General features: G+C 29.7%; 1 protein-coding gene across 2 annotated transcripts in view; it reads right to left on the bottom strand.

Annotated features, from left to right (window-relative positions):
- Positions 1-22,306, bottom strand: part of LOC148303390 (CD151 antigen-like) — a 278,505-nt gene that overhangs the window by 1,921 nt on the left and 254,278 nt on the right. For both annotated transcript variants that reach the window (XM_088270105.1, XM_088270106.1), the window contains one exon: positions 2,603-2,776. In XM_088270105.1, coding sequence (XP_088126231.1) covers positions 2,603-2,776 — 174 coding nt within the window. The remainder of the gene's footprint in view (positions 1-2,602; positions 2,777-22,306) is intronic.

Consider the following 22,306-nt stretch of genomic DNA (forward strand, 5'->3'; position numbering starts at 1 on the left):
TATGGAAGTCTGGGCATTTACGGGGCTGACGACCGTCATAGGCTGGTTTAAGTGATCATTCTACCCATTATTGACAACCACACTACTCAAATTCTTGGAAGTTCTATATATATGAACCAATTTTGAAACAATGTTCTTGAATCACTAGAGACATTTATTGGTGAGATGAAAAGAAGCTTTTTATGGAGCAGAAATTCTTTCATAAGTATGTGAGATCCGAATCCTGGATTATAATCACACACATGATATATTATATTATATTCTTCTTCATCTTTGATGAGATGTCAAAAAATAATATGAAAATAACTCCTGTAATTGGAGATAATCCAGATTTTGTGAACAAGTATTTGGATACACTCAAAATGTTGTGAACATCTTATGTTTGCCTATAGGACTATTCAAGGGATAAATGGAGAAAGAAGAGTCATTGCTACCACAAAGTTGACAACTCTCAGTAATAGGACTAAGACGGAGAAGAAGTATAGGCCTGTTTTTAAAGCCTTTATAAAAAAGGTATAATCCACAAATCTCTTATTTTTAGAAGCTTGTCTGCAGGTAGGATAGTAAGGATAGACGATGTTATGTGAAAAATACATAACAAACACCCAGATCGTTTTTTTTTTAAAGTTATTTAAAAAAAAGGAATAACCCACAAAGCCTCTACTTTTAGAAGCTTGTCTGCAGGTAAGATAGTAATGATATGGGAGGTCAATATGAAAAATACATCACAAACACCCAGACCAATTGAAAATAAATCTTTCTTGAATTTACTTTGCACTTGGCGGGTATCCCAGTCGAGCGTCTACCCAACTAAGTCTCAGAGTCCATCGACGCAAATATGACATCTTTTTATCATCAGTCATCTTAGATTTTTTTAAGACAGTGTTAATTAGTGCCGAATTTTGACTTGACACGTTTTCGAAACATTTTTCGCAAAATGGTCATAGAACAATTTAATCTTTTCTGCTCGCCTTTTTGGCGTACATTTCTTCACAACTTATTGTACAATACGTGTTTGCACTTAACAAAAATATATCCAACCGGACTGAGAAATGTCAAGAATACGTGAATGGCGCTACCTTTTGTAAGCTCACCCTATATTAGGATAAATAAAAACACATGCGTGGTGGTGACAGATGGGGGTTCTTTTTAAGAATTACAAAGCACAATTTTGTTCGGTAAATCACGGCCAGTAATCTGAGATAAACGTCCCTTGCCATGAAATATGATTTTTTCTTGACAGGTACACGAAGAAATGGTTTTTATTCAAATCTCCCAGTGAGAGGAATATTGTTTAAACTGCAATCTTAAAGGAGTCATGATAATATATGATGAAAAATTATTACGCTTTTGAAGAATCCATTTTGTGGAAAATGCGCAAGGTTTGCATCTGAAATTGTGTAGATTTTTATGCCTAAATTAATTTGGTGAAAACGCCCTTAGGGCGCTTGTCTACTACCCGGAATACCGTGTAATTCCGTGTAATTTTACCGTCCGGCACGTCAATTGGCGTTTTAAAACGACGACTGGCTTGGATTGGCTCGTGATTTTTTCCATCTTTCTTCGGATCAGAGCTCTTGATCGGTGCGTGAACACGTTGCGCGTAAATTCGATCACGCTAAACTGTTGTAGTCGTTTTCATTTTTCAAAACCGAACTGCCGGACGGTGAAATTAAGTATAGTGGACAAACGCCCTTAGGATTCTCTTTCCCTCCCTTTTTACCAAGTTTCCCTTATCTTATTTTTGAGTCAACTTGTAACGGGTACTTCGCCTGTCATGATTTTTTAACCCTCATTTTCTCACCGCGCTACATTAACAATTCCCGTTCAGACACCAAAAAAAAAGAACTTTTACATTTGAACACTTTGATCTTTCTCTTTTTAGGATGTAAACGAGCTTTTATTTTCAGAAAATGAACATTTCTCGTTGTTGTTAAAAGTTTCATCAATCTCAATAATAGAAAAGTGAAAGTACGGGTATAATATATTCGCAAATTGTTTTATGAAACGTAAAGGAAAGACGGTGGGAAAAATCTTTATTAAAAAAAACAGTGTTTTAATTAAAAAAATTAAACCTTTTTATAGAGGTATTACATAAGTTGTGTAATATTAACCCTCTACCGCTAAACATTGAGTATGTTTTAACCGATTCCATGAAAACTGAGGATCTAGTGTAAAAAAATAAAACTTAGATGAAGAAGAATATTGTAGTCTGGGCATTTACGGGGCTTACGACCGCCATAGGCTGGTTAAAGTGATCACTTTACACACTTGTAACATTCAACAATTCTACCGATAAACAACCAGAACCACACTACTGAAATTCTTGGAAGTTCTATATACATGATCCAATTTCGAAACATCATTCTTGAATGACTAGAATTTCACTAGAGACATCTATTGAAATCCTAGTTTAGATTACACCAGCCTTTCATGGTCGTAAGGCTCATAAATGCCCAGACTTCTTATATTCTTCTTCATCTATGTTGAGATGTCAAAAAATAATATGAAAAATAACTTCTAAAATTGGAGATAATCCAGATTTGTGAACAAATATTTGGACACACACTCAAAACGTTGTGAATTTAAGTTTGGTACTTACATTAACTTGCATTTCATCGATGGCTTTGGTTCGAGCTGGGAGTATTCTGTAGCTCTCCAAAAAAGTGGTATTCAGATTGGCTTGAAGTTCTCCGGCTACCTGCTCCTCGTATACGTAGGCCAGGACTCCCACCATGGCTTCAAGGACGAATATCAGCAGCAGGAAGTAGGTGTACTGGAAACCAAACGAAGAGTTATGGTCCTGATCATTTCAATAATATAAAGACTGTAATATCAATTGCAATAAATATAAGGAATCATAATGAGGTTTGAGCTTTAAGTCTTGCCATTCAAATGGCTTTTCTGTATTCCTTACATATAAAAAGATGCTTCATCTCTCATTAATCTTTTAGTATATCGCTCTTGGGGGCCAAATTAAGTGTTTGAGTGCATCCAAATAAATTTTTTATTATTTGTAATAATAAATAAAACAGTTTATTCGTTAAAACTTATGTCAAAACATAATTACGCCAAAACTGCCTCATTCCAAAACAGCATAGGCCAATATATTCCCTATCTATAAAAAAGCTTAATCTCTTTCAAAATAACTAATAAATCTCGATATATTACACCCGGGTGTTACATTCAGTGTTTGAGTGCATTCAAATAATAAAAGTATTATTTGTAATAATAACTAAAACCGTTTATCCGTTTGTGCAAAAATATAATTACGCCAAAACGGCCTCACGCCAAAACAGTCTGCGACAAAACGGCATTGCGCCAAACGACCTACTATAAAACGGCATCGCCTCAAAACGGCCTGCGCCAAAACAGCCTGGGCCAAAACGTAATCGTGCCAAACGGCCTACTATAAAACGGCATAGCCCCAAAAGGACCTGCGCCAAAATGACCTCGCGCAAAAGCGGTCGCGCCGAAACGGCCGTTTTGAACCGGTCGTGCCAAAACGCTATGGCGTCGAAGAGGGTCGAGTAGTGATTAAGAGCATATTAGCTAATCGAGCGTTGTTCAAAATAGATTAATCAAATTTCAGAGTGAAACTGAACACATTATTCAACCGTTAAATAGGGTATTTTCGGTAACGTGGAATTCTGGTTTTAATTCAGATACACAAGCTGCGCAAATAACAGGGAACTTGCAAACAATAAAACATAATTATTCTGAAAAGGCAAATTAATTAAATATGTATGTGTTAAATATTAAGTATAATACTTTACATATATTTACCCAAAATACAGTCATCTAATTATTAATTTGGCGTACGAATTTTTACTGTTTACATTATACGAGATAATTATTATAAATAAAAAATTAAGTACGAAGAACTTAGGTAATCTCCTCGCAAGATTCATTTTAAAAAGTTTACTCTGCTAAAAATAACATTTATAATTATTTTATTTCATTTCCTTCAAAATTTCTTGAAGAATAAAACAATACTAAATAAACCTAATATTCTCTCATTCTCTAAGGTTATTTTAAGTTTAAAATAATAATCATGAAGCTCTCCCGAATTCACAAATTATAAAAATACGAGTTTTAACCTAGAAATAATATAAGGTTGATTTTACTAAACAATTTTGTAAGTACAAGAATAAATTTTAATAAAATTATGCAAATACATACAAAAAATTGTCTTTTATAATTTTGGGTTAAAACATCCAATCAATAAGCGATTCTATCCACAAATGACACTTCGAAACATATCCAAAGGGTTAACGGTGAGGAAAATTTACTTGATGAATTTTCTAGAATCTACAAAGAATATCGAGATACTCAATTTCGTAATATTCCGATCATTTATATTTATTTTATTTAAAAAAATAATTGAATACATTATATAAATAATTTAATAATTTGTATATTTTTCCCGGCAAAACATAAATAAACATGGTATTGTTTTGGCAAATCTTTTAAAAATAATTATACGCCCTATCTGAGAATGAAATCTCACATACATTTTTGAGTGATTACTTATCCAAAAATAACTCAAAATAAAGGGTTTTTTCAGATCATGAAATATTGATTACATTTATCCTACTAGACGCTGGATTTTCATTCTAACGATGATGTACGTGTACTAAAATATGTACAGTGGAAGTCGGTTATAACGCGGGTTTGCGGGTGGTATCTGACCAGTGTCGTATCATCACCGTGGTTTAAACGAACTGTCCGAAATTGTGATATTTCCATAAAGAATAAAGCCTTTAAAATAAAATAATATTATTTGATATTTTCTTAAAATACACTCTGTATTTTGGTTGGGTGCCCATCAAAATATTACTTGATAAGAACTTTATTTATTTAAAGGTCTTTTTTAGCTTGCCGTGCAGTGGTTTTATGTGTCTTAAAATAAAAATGGCAAAAATTACCAAAGGCGCATTTGAGTATATTCAAATGCGCGTTATAAGCGGTTTGTACGGTACATTTATAACATATTGTATGTGTCTCAAACACGTAATCCCTAGCAAGATAGTTAAACGCGCTAACCATTATACTGCGAATGCGGTCAAAAATATAAACAGTAAGTTGTACTTACTGTTTATATTTTAGCACCACTGAAATAATAATTTAAAAAAAACATCACTGATTTTACACCAAATAAATAAATAGTAAAAATGTATGTCTCTCAAGGGTACAGTACCAATATTGACACTTTTATACGAAGATAAAGGGTTGTTACTCCCTTAGCTACCTTACTCGGAAAGATCCTGAAGTACAATTTACTAAGACGAGAGAGAATAGTTAGATAGGTACCTTTCCGTGTGCCGAATTGAGAAGGATTTATCGTTCTCCAATGAATAATCTCCTCGTAACAAATGTTCTCCCGATTTTGTAGGACGCATTCTATCAATATTCGGTATTGGGTACTTTAATATACCAATAGTATTACACGTTGCTAATTAAGAAACCCTTTCAATTTTGAAATAAACATATTTTTTTCTTTTTACTATTATCCGGTATCGGGTAAGTACTTACTACTACTAGAAGTAGGCAGAAAGAATGGAACGCCACACTCTGCTGTCCTGACATACACTCCTCGCCTCCTTCACATCCATACATCTAGTCATACATACCCTCCGATTACGCAGACTTTTGACACCACCAGATTTTAGGTTCTGATTGATCTGATCGTACCAAGTCTTTTTCGGTCGTCCTCGTTCTGTTTTCCTGCTCACATTTGCCACATATATTATCTTAAGTACTTAAATTTACGAAAAGTTTTACACGTTCTAATTGAGAAACCCCTTTCGATTTTGACATTTAAATTTAAATTTATTGAAATAATACAAATTTATTTAAATCTAAAACGATTTTTTCCACTGGAAATAAAATAAATTTTTCCCTCTCAAGGCGAAATAGCTGTCACGGAAATTAAAATGCACTTTTCGAATCATATTGATGATCGTATTGACACTTTTCATAATCCAATGTTTTTTGGTCAAATCCATGTTCACAAATCAGGGTTTCTCCACATGAGATCTATTTTTTAATTTTGACATCTCAATATAGATGAAAAAGAGTCTGGAAGTCTGGGTTTTTACAGGACTTATGACTTGTTATAGGCTGGTCTAAGTGAATACTTTACACACGTGTAACATTCACCAATTCTACTTATGATTGACAACCAAACTACTCAAATTTTTGAAAGAGGTAGCTTAAACAGATTTAAGATTTTGAACAAACAAATATTTACATTTATATTTTAAAAGATGAACTTCTTAAAACCCCACTGGTAATATTTTGGTTTTAAGATTATTAAAAAATGAGAGTATTAAAGAAGGATGAAAGTAGACTGAATGCAGTCGAAATGCAATCTCTCAGAAGAATTTGCGATAAAACGATATATGATAGATGTTCGAATAGTGAAATAAGGAAGGAATGCAAAGCTGAGATAAATATTATCGATAAAATTAAGAAAGGTGTGTTGAGATGGTTTGGATATGTGAAACGAATGAGTGAGGAAAGAACGGTAAAACAAATTTATGAGGCGAATATAATTGGAAAAAGGAGCATAGGAAGACCGAGAAAAACTTGGCACGATCAGGTATGCCAAATACTTGAAAGCGGTCAGGTTAAAGCGGTCAATCGGCGGGTATGTATGAGGAGATGCATGAACGTGGAAGAGCCGAAGAATGTTTGCAAAGACAGAGTGGTGTAGCGCTCTATTCTCTCTGCCTATCCCTGCGGGGAAGCGGCGTGATGGTTAGTTAGTTAGTTAGTTTTTAGTATTCAAATAATAAAAATTATCAACTTGTAAAAGTTAATGATGTAATGTTAATGATGTATTCAGTAATGATGTAATCATTAACGTATTTAACATAACTTACCGATAAAAGTAGCAATTTGGTCGGCATATTACGGTCATCAAAACATATTCTAAAGTTAAGCATTTTTAAGGGGCTATCTTTTCCACCCCGTTGTTTAGTAAGATAGCGCTTTTGGGGAAGGAAATATTAATGTAATCTCGTGGAAAATCGACGAACCAACCCTTCGGAGTTTTCCGGGGAACTTAAGGAATATATTCCTCCCTAAACCCTTTTATCCATTACCGTTCCCGCTTCATTACACTTTACTTTTGTTGTACTTTTACTTCAATTCCTCCAAGATGCATAAATCAATTTAATATTGGGCTTGTTTTTTGCCATGGGAATGTTTATTATTATTTTTATCCAGAAAATTCTGTGTATAAAATAAAAGAGATGTATTGTATAATAAAACGCATACGTTCCTTGGGTAAAATCGTTTAAACTATTTTTTTCTTTTTGTTGTTTTTCGCCCTCATAATAAAAGGAAGAATAAAAAACAAAAACACATACTTGTACACAAACATACATTTATATATATATATATATATATATATATATATATATATATATATATATATATATTTATACATAAATATAACTTAAACGAAGTTGATGTTATCAGCTTGTTGATTATTTTTAAAAAAGAATAAAAAACAAAAACACATACTTGTACACAAACATACATTTATATATATATATATATATATATATATATATATATATATATATATATATATATATATATATATATATATATATATATATATATATATATATATATATATATATATATATATATATATATATATATATATATATATATATATATATATATATATATATATATATATATATATATATATATATATATATATATATATATATATATATATATATATATATATATATATATATATATATATATATATATATATATATATATATATATATATATATATATATATATTTATTTATACATAAATATAACTTAAACGAAGTTGATGTTATCAGCTTGTTGATTATTTTTAAAAATGAAGAGAAAGATGTCCTTTTTTACTGTCCGCATTTCAATATTACTTCAATATTATTTCCATCTATTTCCCAAGGGTAGTAGAATATAAAATTGTTTCCAGAGTGAAGTTTTAAAATCAGGTCACTTTTGATACTTTTCAAACACAATTTACAACTACGCTACGAGAAAAAATAAACAAATCGTTTCCTGAGGATTATATTTTCTCATTTCATTCTTACATAGAATAGAAAAATGAATAAAAATATATATATGAGTCCACCGTTCGCTGAAATACGCAGGTAATTCTTAAAATTAATTTAATTGTAAATAATAAAAAAAAGCTAATTAAGATTTTTTTAATGAAACGATTTTATTGAAATTAAACGGAAAATAATCTACAAAAAGCATGGAAAAACCACATCCTTTGATGAATTGAACTGAAGAATTGCACTGTAATGTATATTTTCTTTCTTTCCGGTAAGTCTGAAAATAATTTGATTTGAAGTATCTTAGATTTAGAGAAATTAAAAAAAGCACGTAATTAGGTGTTTAGATTAACTAATTAGATATATTTATGATTTAATCAGTGAATCTCGAAGTACCTATATGATGTTTTATAAAACATATCTTAACAACTAAAAGACGAAAATGTTTTCACAAGGATTCTAAAATAAACGACGTGTCTCTTAGTTCAATGGTTCAAAGGATATGAATACTTAATTACATACCAAAAAAGAAGTCCAAATATTAAATTAAATATACTGAATTACAGCTGAAGTATGTTAAGTTATAAATCAAGTCAAGTGAAGAGAAGAAATTCATTTTTAATCTAGGATTGTATTCAATTATTAAACACTAACATAATGTCATAATAATCCGTATTGTTGATTTCAATATAGTATGACAAAAAAAAATTAAAAGTTTCTTTTTCTTGTGTAATATATTTTAATCTGCTTGTTTTTAATTATATTTACAGAGGATTAAAAAAAAGAAAACGACTCCAAAGTTTCTACCGTAAATGAGTTTTCCAATAAATAAAGAGACTTTTACACTAAGAGAAAATGGCCCTAAAATTAATTTATATAGCTCCGCAACACTATCAGGTAATCAAATTCTACTCTCCTTATCATTCATCGAAGGAGTGTTATATTACAATACCACAATGTTAAAAACACTTTTATTTTACAAAATATAGTAAAATTCCATTTATCTAAAGTTATTTAATTAAATTAATGATAAGGAGAGTGGAATTTGATTACCTTATAGTGGTACTTTTCTAACGTCATGAAAACCTAGTACATCACTTTAATTTAGCGCCTTTTAATCAATGTTTGTGGCGTAGATGAATATTTAATCTTATTAAGATTTGAAGAAGGTTGAATTCGATAAAGGGGGAATTGAAACGATTCATGACAACAATGTTACCTTCCTCAATGTCAAAACTTTTTGCCGTGAAAGCACTGGAAACAGAATTGAGGAAACTTTAATAATATGACGGAATTTCAATCAGATTTCAATATATGGACGTTGCAATGGTCAAACAGTATAAGTCCATGAGATAATTAGAGAATTTTTCTAAATCTGCTGTTGCTATTAAGAAAATTATTTTTGTAACAAAAGGAGCCTAATTAAAAAATATTTTATGTAGAATTGATAGTTTAAATATGTAGATAGTTTAAATAGTAGTTTAAATATGTTGTTAAATATACTTAATATTCTTCAAATGGAGAAAAAACATTCAGATTTTACCTAAAAAGATATGTTGCCCATTAAAAAGTTTAATAAGTGCCTTAATATTTATTTTTAATACATTTTATTATATTCTTAAACATTAGAAACGATCTCCTGAAAAATCAAGTTTTTTGATATATGACATATTATTGTTATTGAAAGGAGTGAGCGATATGGTACATATATATATTATTAACTTCTATTTACAAATCTTCTACATCTCAACTGTATACTACCAGTTTTATACTCACCTGATTTGTTTTTTTTAATGTATCTACTCTTTGGATAATTTTTTTGTCGACGAGAAATAGCTTTGGCTTATTTGAACTTTCTTGGTTTTTTACTGATTTTAAGAGATCGATCCATCTCTATTTCTTTGGCATAAGTTTAATCAGCATTATTGGCGATGTAATTAAGCCGAGAAATTAAATATTTGCGGTAAATTAACCGCTGATGAAGACTTACACAAAATGACTATTGATTTCCTCTCAGAGTGTAAAATAGGTAGCATTTAGTGGGGCAATTGTAAACAATTTTTTTTTTAATGTAAAATGTTTAAATTTAGTTAAGGAAAAATGTGACTTAAACTGATTGAACCTTACAGAAAATATTTTATAATATGTGTTACTATGTATATTACAGTAATATATTGTATATGTATTACTTATCACATATCTTACTTGATAAGTTAGTTTATATCAACTGATCAGGTAAAATTATTACAAAAGTTAGTTATAAACACGTGACTTTTTTCCAAACTCAAAGTTGCCAGGGAAACTATTTTTATAAGATTTATGTAGCAATGACTTAATCGTACACTATTTATCAACATTAAAAAATAATAATTTTACCTTTATTTAACTACGCAAGAATCAAGATATATCATCAGATTCTAACATCCCAAGTATGAAATACGAGTATACGATCGATATTAAAGAACCTGTATCTATTATATACTACAAAGTCATCTCCAAAATTGTTGTACGGGAAAAAATTCATGTTTTTTGTAAAAACAATATTATTTCTTTATTGATGAATTTTAAGAAATAATTTTCCCAACAATTTGCAGATGTAAAGAAGCCGTTATTAAATGTAAAAATAAACTAATGTAATATAATTATTATATTACATAAGTTTATCCTAGCCTAGCTTTGCTTCGATTTACAACAATATTTGCATCATATATTTGTTTTACGGTTCTTACCTCATTCATTCGTCCCACATGTCCAAACCATGTCAACACACCTTTTTTTATTTCATCCCTAGTACTTATATCAGCTCTGCATTCTTTCCTTATTTTACCAATCGAGCTTCTATCATACATTTTTTTGCTGTAAATTTTTCTGAGGGATCGCATTTCGACTGTATTGTATATGTATCTACTTTCATCCTTCGTTTGCCAACTCCATGCCTCACATCAAGTTAAAATTCCTACCCCATTTATTATGGTAGGTATTAGCTTTAGATTCCGTAGGTAAAGCTTCCGCTGTTGAGCTTTTTTTAATCATATATTTACAAAACAGTTTTTTTGTATAGAAATAAATCTTGTTCGATCAAATAATGACTTCCCACAAATATTTATCATTCAATGTCATGCCATGAACATGATAATATTTTGGTCCATAATGTACAACTGGGAAAATGAAATTCCAAACGTCTTGATATCTTTATTTTTTCAAGTACTCGTATCTTCAAAACGCTCTTTTCTATAGAGAAAAATATTTTTATCAAAAGATTTTCATCATCTAGAAGCTGGTCTATCAATCTTTGTTATATTTATCTTTGTTATATTTATTCTTTTCATGTCAGTCTTCAACATGTCAATTTATGAAATATTAAGAAATAACACCCCGTTATCAGAATGAACACCAGATAAGAAGATATTTACTTTGTCGGTTAACACTGGAGGAGTATTTTTCATGTAAGGCAGGAAAATACAAAACAAAAATGTTTTCAATGTTTCAAAAAATGTATCAAAGAAAACTATTAGTGAAAAAAAGACTGGATATTAGATATGTGGAGTTTTCTGGATTTTAAAGGAGTTAATATGATTGCCATTTTCCATTCGCTGAATTTAGTCGAATAAAAATGAATACTAATACAACATATATTACAATATGTATTTTTTTCAATAAGACAATAATAGGTTATTCACACTACGGATGATAATGCAATCTGGGTGTTCAAAATGGCCGAAAAAGTGTAAAAAGTGATCACTTAAGTCAGCCAAATGCCAGGTCGTTAATCCAGAGATGCTCAGACTTGCATTTTGTTTCGTAATAAAAAGATAGGTACTTTATGTCAGACACTCAGACATGTGAATTATTTTTACGAAACTGAAGTCATTTTTATTATAATACCTATAAGTGCAACGATGAGTTTATCTAAACATTTGGACAACAAATCTATGGAAATTTCTCTGTCAAGCTTGGATTTTTTTGAAAATAAATACGATAATAAATATCCGAATAGACCGGGCGCTATTTTTTAATAATCGAAATAAATCCATATTACTCTCGGTAAATGATATTTTATAGCTTATTTGGTGTAACATTCAATAAATTAAGAAATACTTTAAACGAAACACGGATATTTAATTTTTAATTGTCAAATTATTATTTTTAAATATCGTTTTTAACTGTAATATCTTGTCGGTTTGATTCACTTTGGTTACTGTACATGAGAGAGAATATATTTTAATTTAATTTAACTCAATATTTCAATTTAATTATTTGATTATGTTTAGTAAATTACGTCAAGTATTGCGGCACGCTTCATTTGATTAATGAATTTGAAAATACATAGGTTGTAATTTTTTTATTAAAAATTCAATCTCATAAAAAGCATATTTCTACAAACAAGTAGGTAGTGTTTAAATAGTTTGAAAGTGTTTAATGTGTTCGTAATAAAAAATCTTAAATAAGGTTTTAATAAAACGAATAATCTCTTTGATAAATGTTATGGTATAATAAAATAACCTTTTGGCATAACACAGGAGATTTCAAAATCTTATTAACAAAAAGTGAGTGTCACTTCACTAAGAAATTATCTCATTACAAAACAAATGAAATTTCTTTGTTTCTGGAAATTTGAATCTGGAGACATAATAGACCCACGAAGCACAATCAGAGGGAAAATTTCCGATGACGTCACGTCTCCCAACCACCCCTAATGATTGGGTGATTTCAACACTTTTGCCTCGGGGGAAATTAGCCGCAGAGCTTTCAGTAGACAAATAATCAAATATTCAGTTTGAAGTTTTATCCTCCTGAAATGCGCTCCCGGCTGAATGCTTTTACGTAGGGCTAAATGTATTCTACATTCAACTAAAATTCGTGTTTTGAAGAACAACTGAATGAGATTTACTTTAATACTAACAAAATATTACTTTGGGTTCGATCAAAATAATAAATAAATTAAAAGTAGGTTATTGTTTACTTAGTAAATGATAAAATAAAATTACAGCTCTATAGTTTATCCACGTAAATTTTATTTGACCAGTGACCGGGTTTTGTCGTAAGTGATAACATCAGACTGGTTACGTCGGTTACGACAAAACTCGGTCGCTGGTCAAATAAAATTTATGTGAAAAAACTAAATAGTGTTATTTTATTATACAAATGCAGTTCTACCAAGAAATGTCAGTATAAAACTTAAATCTAATAAGTAACTGATGACGAAAGTAATATTAGATGTTATAGTAAAGGGTGAGGAAGATCCTGATGAGAGGTTTTGGATAAGCCTATTTATACTATCAATCTATATTAAATTTGTGTTTTTTTTCATATGTATGAAGATATATTGTATTGTATCGTTAAGTTACACATAAAGAACTTCAATACTATAGAGTTCAGTTATAATAATATTTATTATTTCAGACACAGACACTGAATTTTTTACCCTACGGATGAGATGTCAATTTATAGGTGTCTTAAAGGGTTATGAATCATCTATCGTTCCTCTTTATTAAAGAAGAAGTAAGCTATATAAATACATACTTCACCAAATTCTCAACTGGTGGCACTACAATCAGCCAAACATCCAAACGTATCAAGAATCGTGAGGATATGGAATGTTCCGAGATCATTGCATATACAAATATAGGGTTAAAAATTAATACAATATGGATGTTCAATAATGGGCAGAATGGTGAAAGTTACACAAGCCAATAAAGACATCGCTTAAGCTAGCCAAATGCCAGGTCGTAAGCCCTGGGATGCTCAGACTCCCATCTTCTTTCAAATAAAAAGGAACGATTGATGTTTCAAATCAAGTTAAAAAAAAATAAGTTAAAGTTTCTTAAAAAAAAAAAATTAATATTTTTTTTGAGAAGATAAATATTAGCGTTTTTATAATTTACAAAAATATGTACTTCAAATTCATACCATTTCTGTGAGCCTCATTATAAGAAATACGTGTCAAATTGTGATAGAGTGGGTTCGAACCGAGAAACTGTGACTCAAGTGTCTGTGATACTAACCACGGGACCACAACCCGACACTAATTTACTTTGACCACTTTTGAAAATTAGCTTCTGTGTTTATTATAAACTTAATAGCGTCTTTACATAATAATTATGAAATGTTACGACGTTAATTCTGAAACGATGTCAATAAAAAACTTTATGCGACAATATTAAGGTGATAATTACTGATTGAGATTTTCAATTGCTCATCCGTGTCCTAATCGCATTTCGATCAATCTGTCAACATCGAATTAAATTTTACTTCGTAGTAACAATTTGGTATTAACAAAAACATTTCTTAGAAATCGGCGATTACTTAATGAATAAATTTATAGGGTAAAATATATTTTATAGATATAAGGAAGAGCTCGAGTATTTTTATTTGCTGTAATTTATAACGAAAAATAAAATTAAAGAGCCATTCGCCAGAGGGCAAATTTATTCCAAATTAACAAATTATTTATAAAAAAATACTACCATATTTTTAGTAAGTAGAAACAGAAAAGCTATTCTAATTTTTCTGATCAATTTTAATAAACTAAGAATCCCGTTTTATTGACTTAGACCTTTTTAATTAAATAAAAAAATAAGATCTTTAAAAATGAAAGTACTTACCTACACGTATTATATAAAGAATACCGGAGAAATCCCAATATTATATTAATAATTATAAAAACATAACTATTTATCATGGGAACCTCAAATAACTGTCATACTATTTTTCTGGTTTCTTCAACCTCTTTCTCTGAACTTCTTACCTGATCTAACTTCCTTTGCCTTCCTTAATTTCATCAATTTACAGTTAATTTATGACGTTAAACGCCATACTAAAATTTGTCAATTTTAAAATTCACAAAAAAAACTTTTCGGTAATTTACGAATTTTCATAAAATAATAACAAATAATGTATCAAATTTGTTATCAAATTTGATTGAGGATTGAGGACACCTATGGGACTGCGGTCCAACACAGGGGAGGTCACTGGTGCTTCCTATGGCATAATATATTAAGCTGTAATTATTTGTTTTTCGTATTGTAATTTTTTTTCTTGGATACTAATATAACATACAAGTACTATCTACCTTCTAATTACAAATAGTTGTATAAGGTTCAAAATTTAAACAGTATCACTAGTCGATTTTTAGTCGGTTGAAGGACTATTGTCATTTTTATCTTTTTTTTTACTTTTGTCGGGTTGACTTTTTGCTTCTTAGCAAAAAATCCACCAATAAATATTTTTTTCTGCACAATTTTGATAAATGATTTTTATTTATTTTTTAATAGAAATTTGTAAAAAATAACATAATTTCTACAATGTTAAAAAGATATGCGCCTATATAAGACGGACTCGTAGAATTTATTATTTAAAAAAAACGGTCTGAGTAATTTTTTTAGAAACTAAATAAATTTGTTTTCCGAAATATTCTCCTCGGATGTTATTCCGCTCACTTATTTTTATCAAACGTAAAATTTTATCCAAAAATTACCTCACAAAGCACGTAACAAATTTTAATAAAATTTGTATCGGCAACCTGTTCTATGAAAAACTGCTTTGCGATAATCTTTCCATGGAAACGGCTGTATAATAAATGAAAAGTCAAGTCGTGCATGTATTATCATGAAAACACAAGTGAAATGAATCTGATGTAAGTAAGTAGAAAATTCGAATTCCATCAATTGGTTTAGAAATCTGAAGGGATGATTATAATTATTTGAGAATAAATGATTTAAATTGACTTAAGAAAGATTTATCAACCCCCTGGAGTCTTCAGAGGGAGAAGGGGACGATTTTCAATTAATTTTTTACCCGTTCAGTACCGTTATATTTAAAGCTGACTTAACGGAGTTAACCCTTCCCTTACGGTGCTAAAAAATTCCGCGTGCACTGATATGCATTTTGTACACCATATGAAAATATGATTTAAAAACGGGAAAAATGTAAATATTCCTAAATGTTGCTTTTATTCAGCATAGTTGAATTTGAAATGTTTTAATTTTGTAATGTTAGTTCTGGCACCTAAAAAAGAAATAAAAAATACATCGCAAGTAGCCCCCGTAGCCTAGCGTAGCGACACGACCAACCTAAAAGACGACTTGTGGGCAATTAAAATGAGATCGTCGAAAACAGTATGAAACCGCGTGCGCGTGTAAAGTGCGGCACGCTCGTATACTCATACGTGAGAAACGTTTGTGAATTGGTGAGTCTATCCCCAATTTTTTTTTACAATTTATTTATTTCCGTCTCTGCAAATGAATAACTTTATATAATAATACTTTTATGTAACACGTAAAAGTATTACGGAGGAATACAAAAATTCTGAGCCATTTATTACGTTTTATATTGATTTTCTCATTTTTAAAGTCAAGTTGTAGTAAATACATATCACCGAGTGGGAAAGGTTAATAAATCATTAATTTATTCGAAGCTCCTCAAAATCTCGTCTCCTGAATTCCGTCTTTTGTATCGCTTTTTGGGGGCGGCTTTTCTACCCTCTGATGTTTGCAGTGGCAGGAAATGGTATTTCATGCCTTCAAACATTTTTAGGAAATACGCTCGAATAACAGGACATGTTCCACGAATGTAAATCCTTTTTTCATTTCCCACAAGTGTCATTATCAGACGCGACAACGGATATACACAAAAAGATTTATTCCATCTCTGTTTAATTATCAGGTCAAAAACATTTGAATTTTTCTGTTTTAATTTAAAAAAAAAATGTCCATCGTCATATCCTTAATATCCTATTTGCAGACAAGCCATCCAAGATAGAGGCTTTTAATATTTTAGAAAAATCTTTTACTTTTTCAGTATTTTCTTTCATTTTTAATACCGTAGTAAAATGTACATACATTGTATCAATTTTGTAATTTATTTTCCAGAATTTTGTTCAGTCAAATAGTAAAAAAATCTAATACAGATTATCTATTTATTTAATGTCAAAGATAGTTAGAAAATCTGTAAAAATTGTAATGAATGATAAATGATTGTTTTTTATGAATGCATATCTTTAATGGATGTGTAAAATACAAATAACTTTCGATATCAACATAGCATTATTTAGATTTTTTATTGCAAGTAGTTTTATTGCAGTCCGCCTCCGTAGTGTAATGGTCAGCACGCTCGGCTAACGTTCTGGAGGTCCCGGGTTCGATTCCCAAGGGGGGTAAAATAAATATAAGTGATTTTTTTCACTGTAATATTTATTCAATGTTACCTTGGACTGACACCTGAAGCGGAGGGCTGATCACCTTTCCTTCTTGTGTAAACGATCAAGATAACACTACGTTTATATGAGCCCTATGCACCACTGGGGTGCAGGTAAGGGTTTTATTATTATTATTATATCAAATCCATTTTGACATCTCAACATAGAAGAAGAAGAATATGAATGTCTGAGTGTGGAAATAATTTTCCTAGTGGAAATACGCAGGTTTGCGAACAAGGATTTGGACACATTCAAAATGTTGTGAAGTTCTTATCTATTTTGAAATATTCAGTTGTTATCATGTTTAGTTTTACAATATATAACTAAAAACAAAAAATTAAAAACAAAAAATATTGAATATTTGTTGTCTTGAATTGAATATCGAAAACCAATTGAAATAATGAGTTCATTACTCAAGACTTACTTTACATTAGTTAAGGATAGGTTCCGATATCTCTAATTAAACTTTTTAGCTGATCTGAAATATTTCATAAAAATTAGCGTTTCGTAAAATAATTTATTTTATTTTTTGGTTCTGCCCGAAATATTTTTCGGAAAGTTCTTTAAGTGTTCCTAAGTGTTCCTCCATATGGCACACCAATGACAAATGAAAACATTAATATAACTTCATCCTTTTCATCGACAGTATCAATCTCCACTTTTCTTCAAGCAACAGTAGTTCCTTTGTGATGTCAAGCTGTGCTTTCTTGTTTGTTTGTTTTTTTAAATGTAATTTTCTCTATAAAAGTCTCAAATAAAAATTTTAAAAGAAGTATTAGTTAGTCCAAACAACAACAAAAAATACTTGTTGATAGTTTTAATTAACACACCCATCGGTGTGTCTATCTCGCATTGAATTAAATTGTAAATTTTATTTTCCTCTTAGTTAGAGCTTTGACTCGGTGTTGCGCTGAAAATTGTTTCAGGCGGAATAGAAGAGTGATTGAATTTATGTAGGTACGTTGATAAGAGGGATGTTTTGTATTTAGATTAATTTTAGAGATATGCGATTCAATTATTATCAAAGCACGTTATTAACATCACGAAATAATAGAAATCTTGATTGTTTCATAAATCCAGCCTGAAAATGAATTAATTTTACCTCCAGACTCTTATTTATGACGAATTCAGGCTGACATGACCTTCGTAGGTTAAATAGTTATTTCAACAATTTTAAGAAATAAGTAAAAAATTATCTGGTTCTCAAAATAAGACTCTATTATAATCCGAAAAGTTTGTTTATGTGTATTAATATCTAAAAATTTGAGGACGAAGTTAACGAGACCCGAATTTTTAGGTCAATATGCATACTTACAGCCCACTCTTCAATATCAATATTAAACGTATTTCAATTCATAAAAAAATCGAGATTGCAGAACAGAGATCTAGGTAATTAATACAATCGCCACATTAAAGCTTTAAAACAAACATTTATTTCTTCAATGTGAAATATTAAAATAATAAATAAAAAAATGCAATTTACGTTTTTTTAGATTCAACCATATTGTATCCTCGTTCCGTAACAATGCAACCGAGATAACTGAATAAAATGAAAACTTGAATATAAATCATACATTCATAAATAACAAAAAGTACAAATTTTATCTTAAAATCTAAATAATTAAAAAAAAATCCAAATTACAAGCGTTTCCGGGTAAAAATGTTTTTGGTTAGTATTTTACATTTATAATAAAAAAATAAAAATTAGGACTTTTTTATAAATTGACTTATTTGGTAGTTTTGAAAAGATATTACAAATTGCATATTTGTAAAAGTAAAGATTAGGGGCATATATATTCATTGACAAATATTAAACAAAAGTTTTATGATTAAAACCATAAATATGTAAAAAAAGTAATCGCTTTTTAATAATTTTCTATGATAGTTTGACAAACACGTTCGAATAATATTAGTTAAGATATCCTGATCGTGCTTTTGCCTGCAAAGAATGCGTAAGCAATGGCTGACAGGGGCTTATATTAAAATATGGCTTGGATGCCATAATATAACATTTTAGTTGATTTCGTACATTTATTGTGTACTCTGTGATAATTATTAAACAGATACGGGATTTAAGCCTTACACGATTGAATCCATTTGCCAATTAATTAATTAATTGGATATTAATTAATTATATCAGGAGTCAAAATAACGTAATTAAAAAAAAATCTTTGGCTAATAAATTATATTGACGATTTTGTTTGTCAACAGAATAAGATAGTAAGTAACGACGAAAATCGGTCACTAGTCAATTAAAATATGTGGGCAAATCTGCATAATTTTTATTTTATTTTGTAAAATACAATTCCACCAAGAAATATCAGTATAAAACTTAAATCCAATAAAAAACTCTTTAAAAATCATTTAAGACATATATTTTTAAAAAAATTTATTTTAATGGATTCAGAGCTTAAAAGAAATAAGAGAAATAAAAAACAACAAAATCTAAAAATTACACACTTAATTAATTTATTTATAACAATATAATGATGAAATTAGAATACATTTCATAAAATGTCATTTTTATAAAATGTCGTCTTGAGGGAGCTTAACATTTATCTCAGATGATGCACAAAATTAATTTCTTTTTGCATTAAAACGATAGATATTTCGTCTCAAGTTAAGAAACTTATAATAAATATTCATCCAAAGGGTGAATCATCCAGCGTTTGATAGATAAATAAAAAAAAATGTAATTCCATTGTTTAAATCGTCCGTCTGGCTATAAAAATAGAGCACGCAAAAAACTTTATTTTACATTGTTCGAAGCTTTAGATTGCGTTAAGATTACTTATTTAAAAATAATAAAGATCGATAAGATTAAAGTTCGTTTTCACATGATTAATTACATTTTTGATTCGAGTTCCCAATACAGGTCTGGGCAAGTTACGGCTCGCGGGCCACATGTAGTACACTATTTATTATTATGGGACCACCACTTATTTGCTCATCTACTTTACAATTATTGCAATTTAATATCCATCATTGAGATATCATAATATATTAACGAATTATTTTTTATCATACACACATTTAGAGAATAATTTTATAATAATTTGTTCTCATTGGAATTTCCTATACCAAAGACACAAAAAAAGGAATCTTACGATTTATTGTTTAAATTTGTTTATCAAGAGTTGTCATTGATGGCATGGCCGAATAACATGATCTATTGTTTTTTTTACCGACTAATATTATCTATATTTCGTCCGCCTCCGTAGTGTAATGGTCAGCACGCTCGGCTACCGTTCTGGAGGTCCCGGGTTCGATTCCCAAGGGGGTAAAATAAATATAAGTGATTTTTTCACTGTTATATTTATTTAATATTACCCTGGACTGGTACCTGAAGCGGAGGGCTGATCACCTTTCCTTCATGTGTAAACGATCAATATAACACTGCGTTTATATGACGCAGTGCTTTATGCACCATTGGGGTGCAGATAAGGGTTTTATTATTATTAATATTATCAATTTATTGGTAGCTATTTTACACATCGCTTCGTTATTTTGGAAAATGGATAATAGTTATATAATTTTACTGTTAGAGCTTTATTTAATACTTTAAGAACTTTCCACCAAACGTACTACGTGTTGCTTTAAATTAGATTATTTTTGGCGTAGGGGTAAGAGAGGATAAAACGCCACACCAATCTGCCTTTGCAAACAATCTTACCTCTTCCACATCCATGCATCTCCTCATTTATAACGGCAGATTATTTACAACATTTTGAGTGTGTCCAAATACTTGTTCACAAAATCTGGATTATCTCCAATTACAGGAGTTATTTTCATATTATTTAAAAAAAAAAAAAAAAATAAATAAATAATAATAATAATAATAATAGGCAGATTATTTCATTATTATTTTATTATTATTAAATACATATAAATAAAATGCCATTTTGCGGTTTTCAAAAAGTGTCGGTTTGTTGTAAAAAGTACATATTTTATGTAAATTTTCATCGCAGCCCTCTCAAAAGAACTTGCCCGACACTGCCCTGCTAGTTAAGCCAGAAAGCTTTTCCTTTGAAAACACATTCATTAGTGAAGCAGATAATTAACTGAAGCGGAGTAATTACAGCTCACGGTTTTTTTGTTGGTAAATCTGAACTAAATTACAAAGAAAAATATAAATCTTTTCTTTCGATATTGTGAAAATATATCAGCTTTCAAGTACCCTTCCACTTTAAAAATAATAAGTGTGAAAAACGGTAATTTCTTAATTAATATTTATCACTAAAGAGACATATACAAGAAATAAGCAACTGCTATCAAATATCCCAGTGTAATTGAATTCATAATATAATTACTTGAGAGTTGATACCCGGGGTAAAAAAATGTAATTTTTAACCAAAAAAAAACGAAAAATAAAAAAGAAATTTTCAAGTCGATGTAGAACGAATGATATACCATATAAATGGAAATCGACATAAAGATGATATTTTTTTTATACGTAAAAAAATAGTCTGAGCATATCTAGACCTTACGACTTGGTATTTGGCTAGCTTAATTGATCACTTTATACACATGTATTATTTATGTTTGAAGCGCCCTTGAGGTAGTATTTTACGAAAATGACGTTGCATAAATTATTCAAATTTACCAATTTGCCCATTATTAAATATCTATGTTGCATTTTTTTAAATGATGATTATATGCGTTGTTATTGGATTCTTTTCGTATGTTAATTGTAAGTTGATAGATATGAAATTTCGGATGACGGTAACGCTTTTCGTTGAGAAATACTTTGTACTCCGATATTTGTTTCATTTCAAGTTGAGACACCTTAAATATTGATATATCAACCATATGATGAATAATCCAGTTTTCAATAAATAAATAATTTAAAAATCATATTTTGAGTATGTTCAAATACTTGATCACAAATCTGGGATTTTGTACACTCAAGTGTTATATTCACATTTTAACGTTTCAACATAGATAAAAAAGAATATGGAAGTCTTGGTATTTACAGGATTTATGACTTGTTATAGGGTAGTTAAAAAATATTGATATAATATCAATT

Source organism: Brachycentrus maculatus, unplaced genomic scaffold (assembly GCF_059751285.1).
Source record: "Brachycentrus maculatus isolate JH-2025_06_01 unplaced genomic scaffold, ASM5975128v1 h1tg000370l, whole genome shotgun sequence".
Classification (NCBI taxonomy): Eukaryota; Metazoa; Arthropoda; class Insecta; order Trichoptera; family Brachycentridae; genus Brachycentrus; species Brachycentrus maculatus.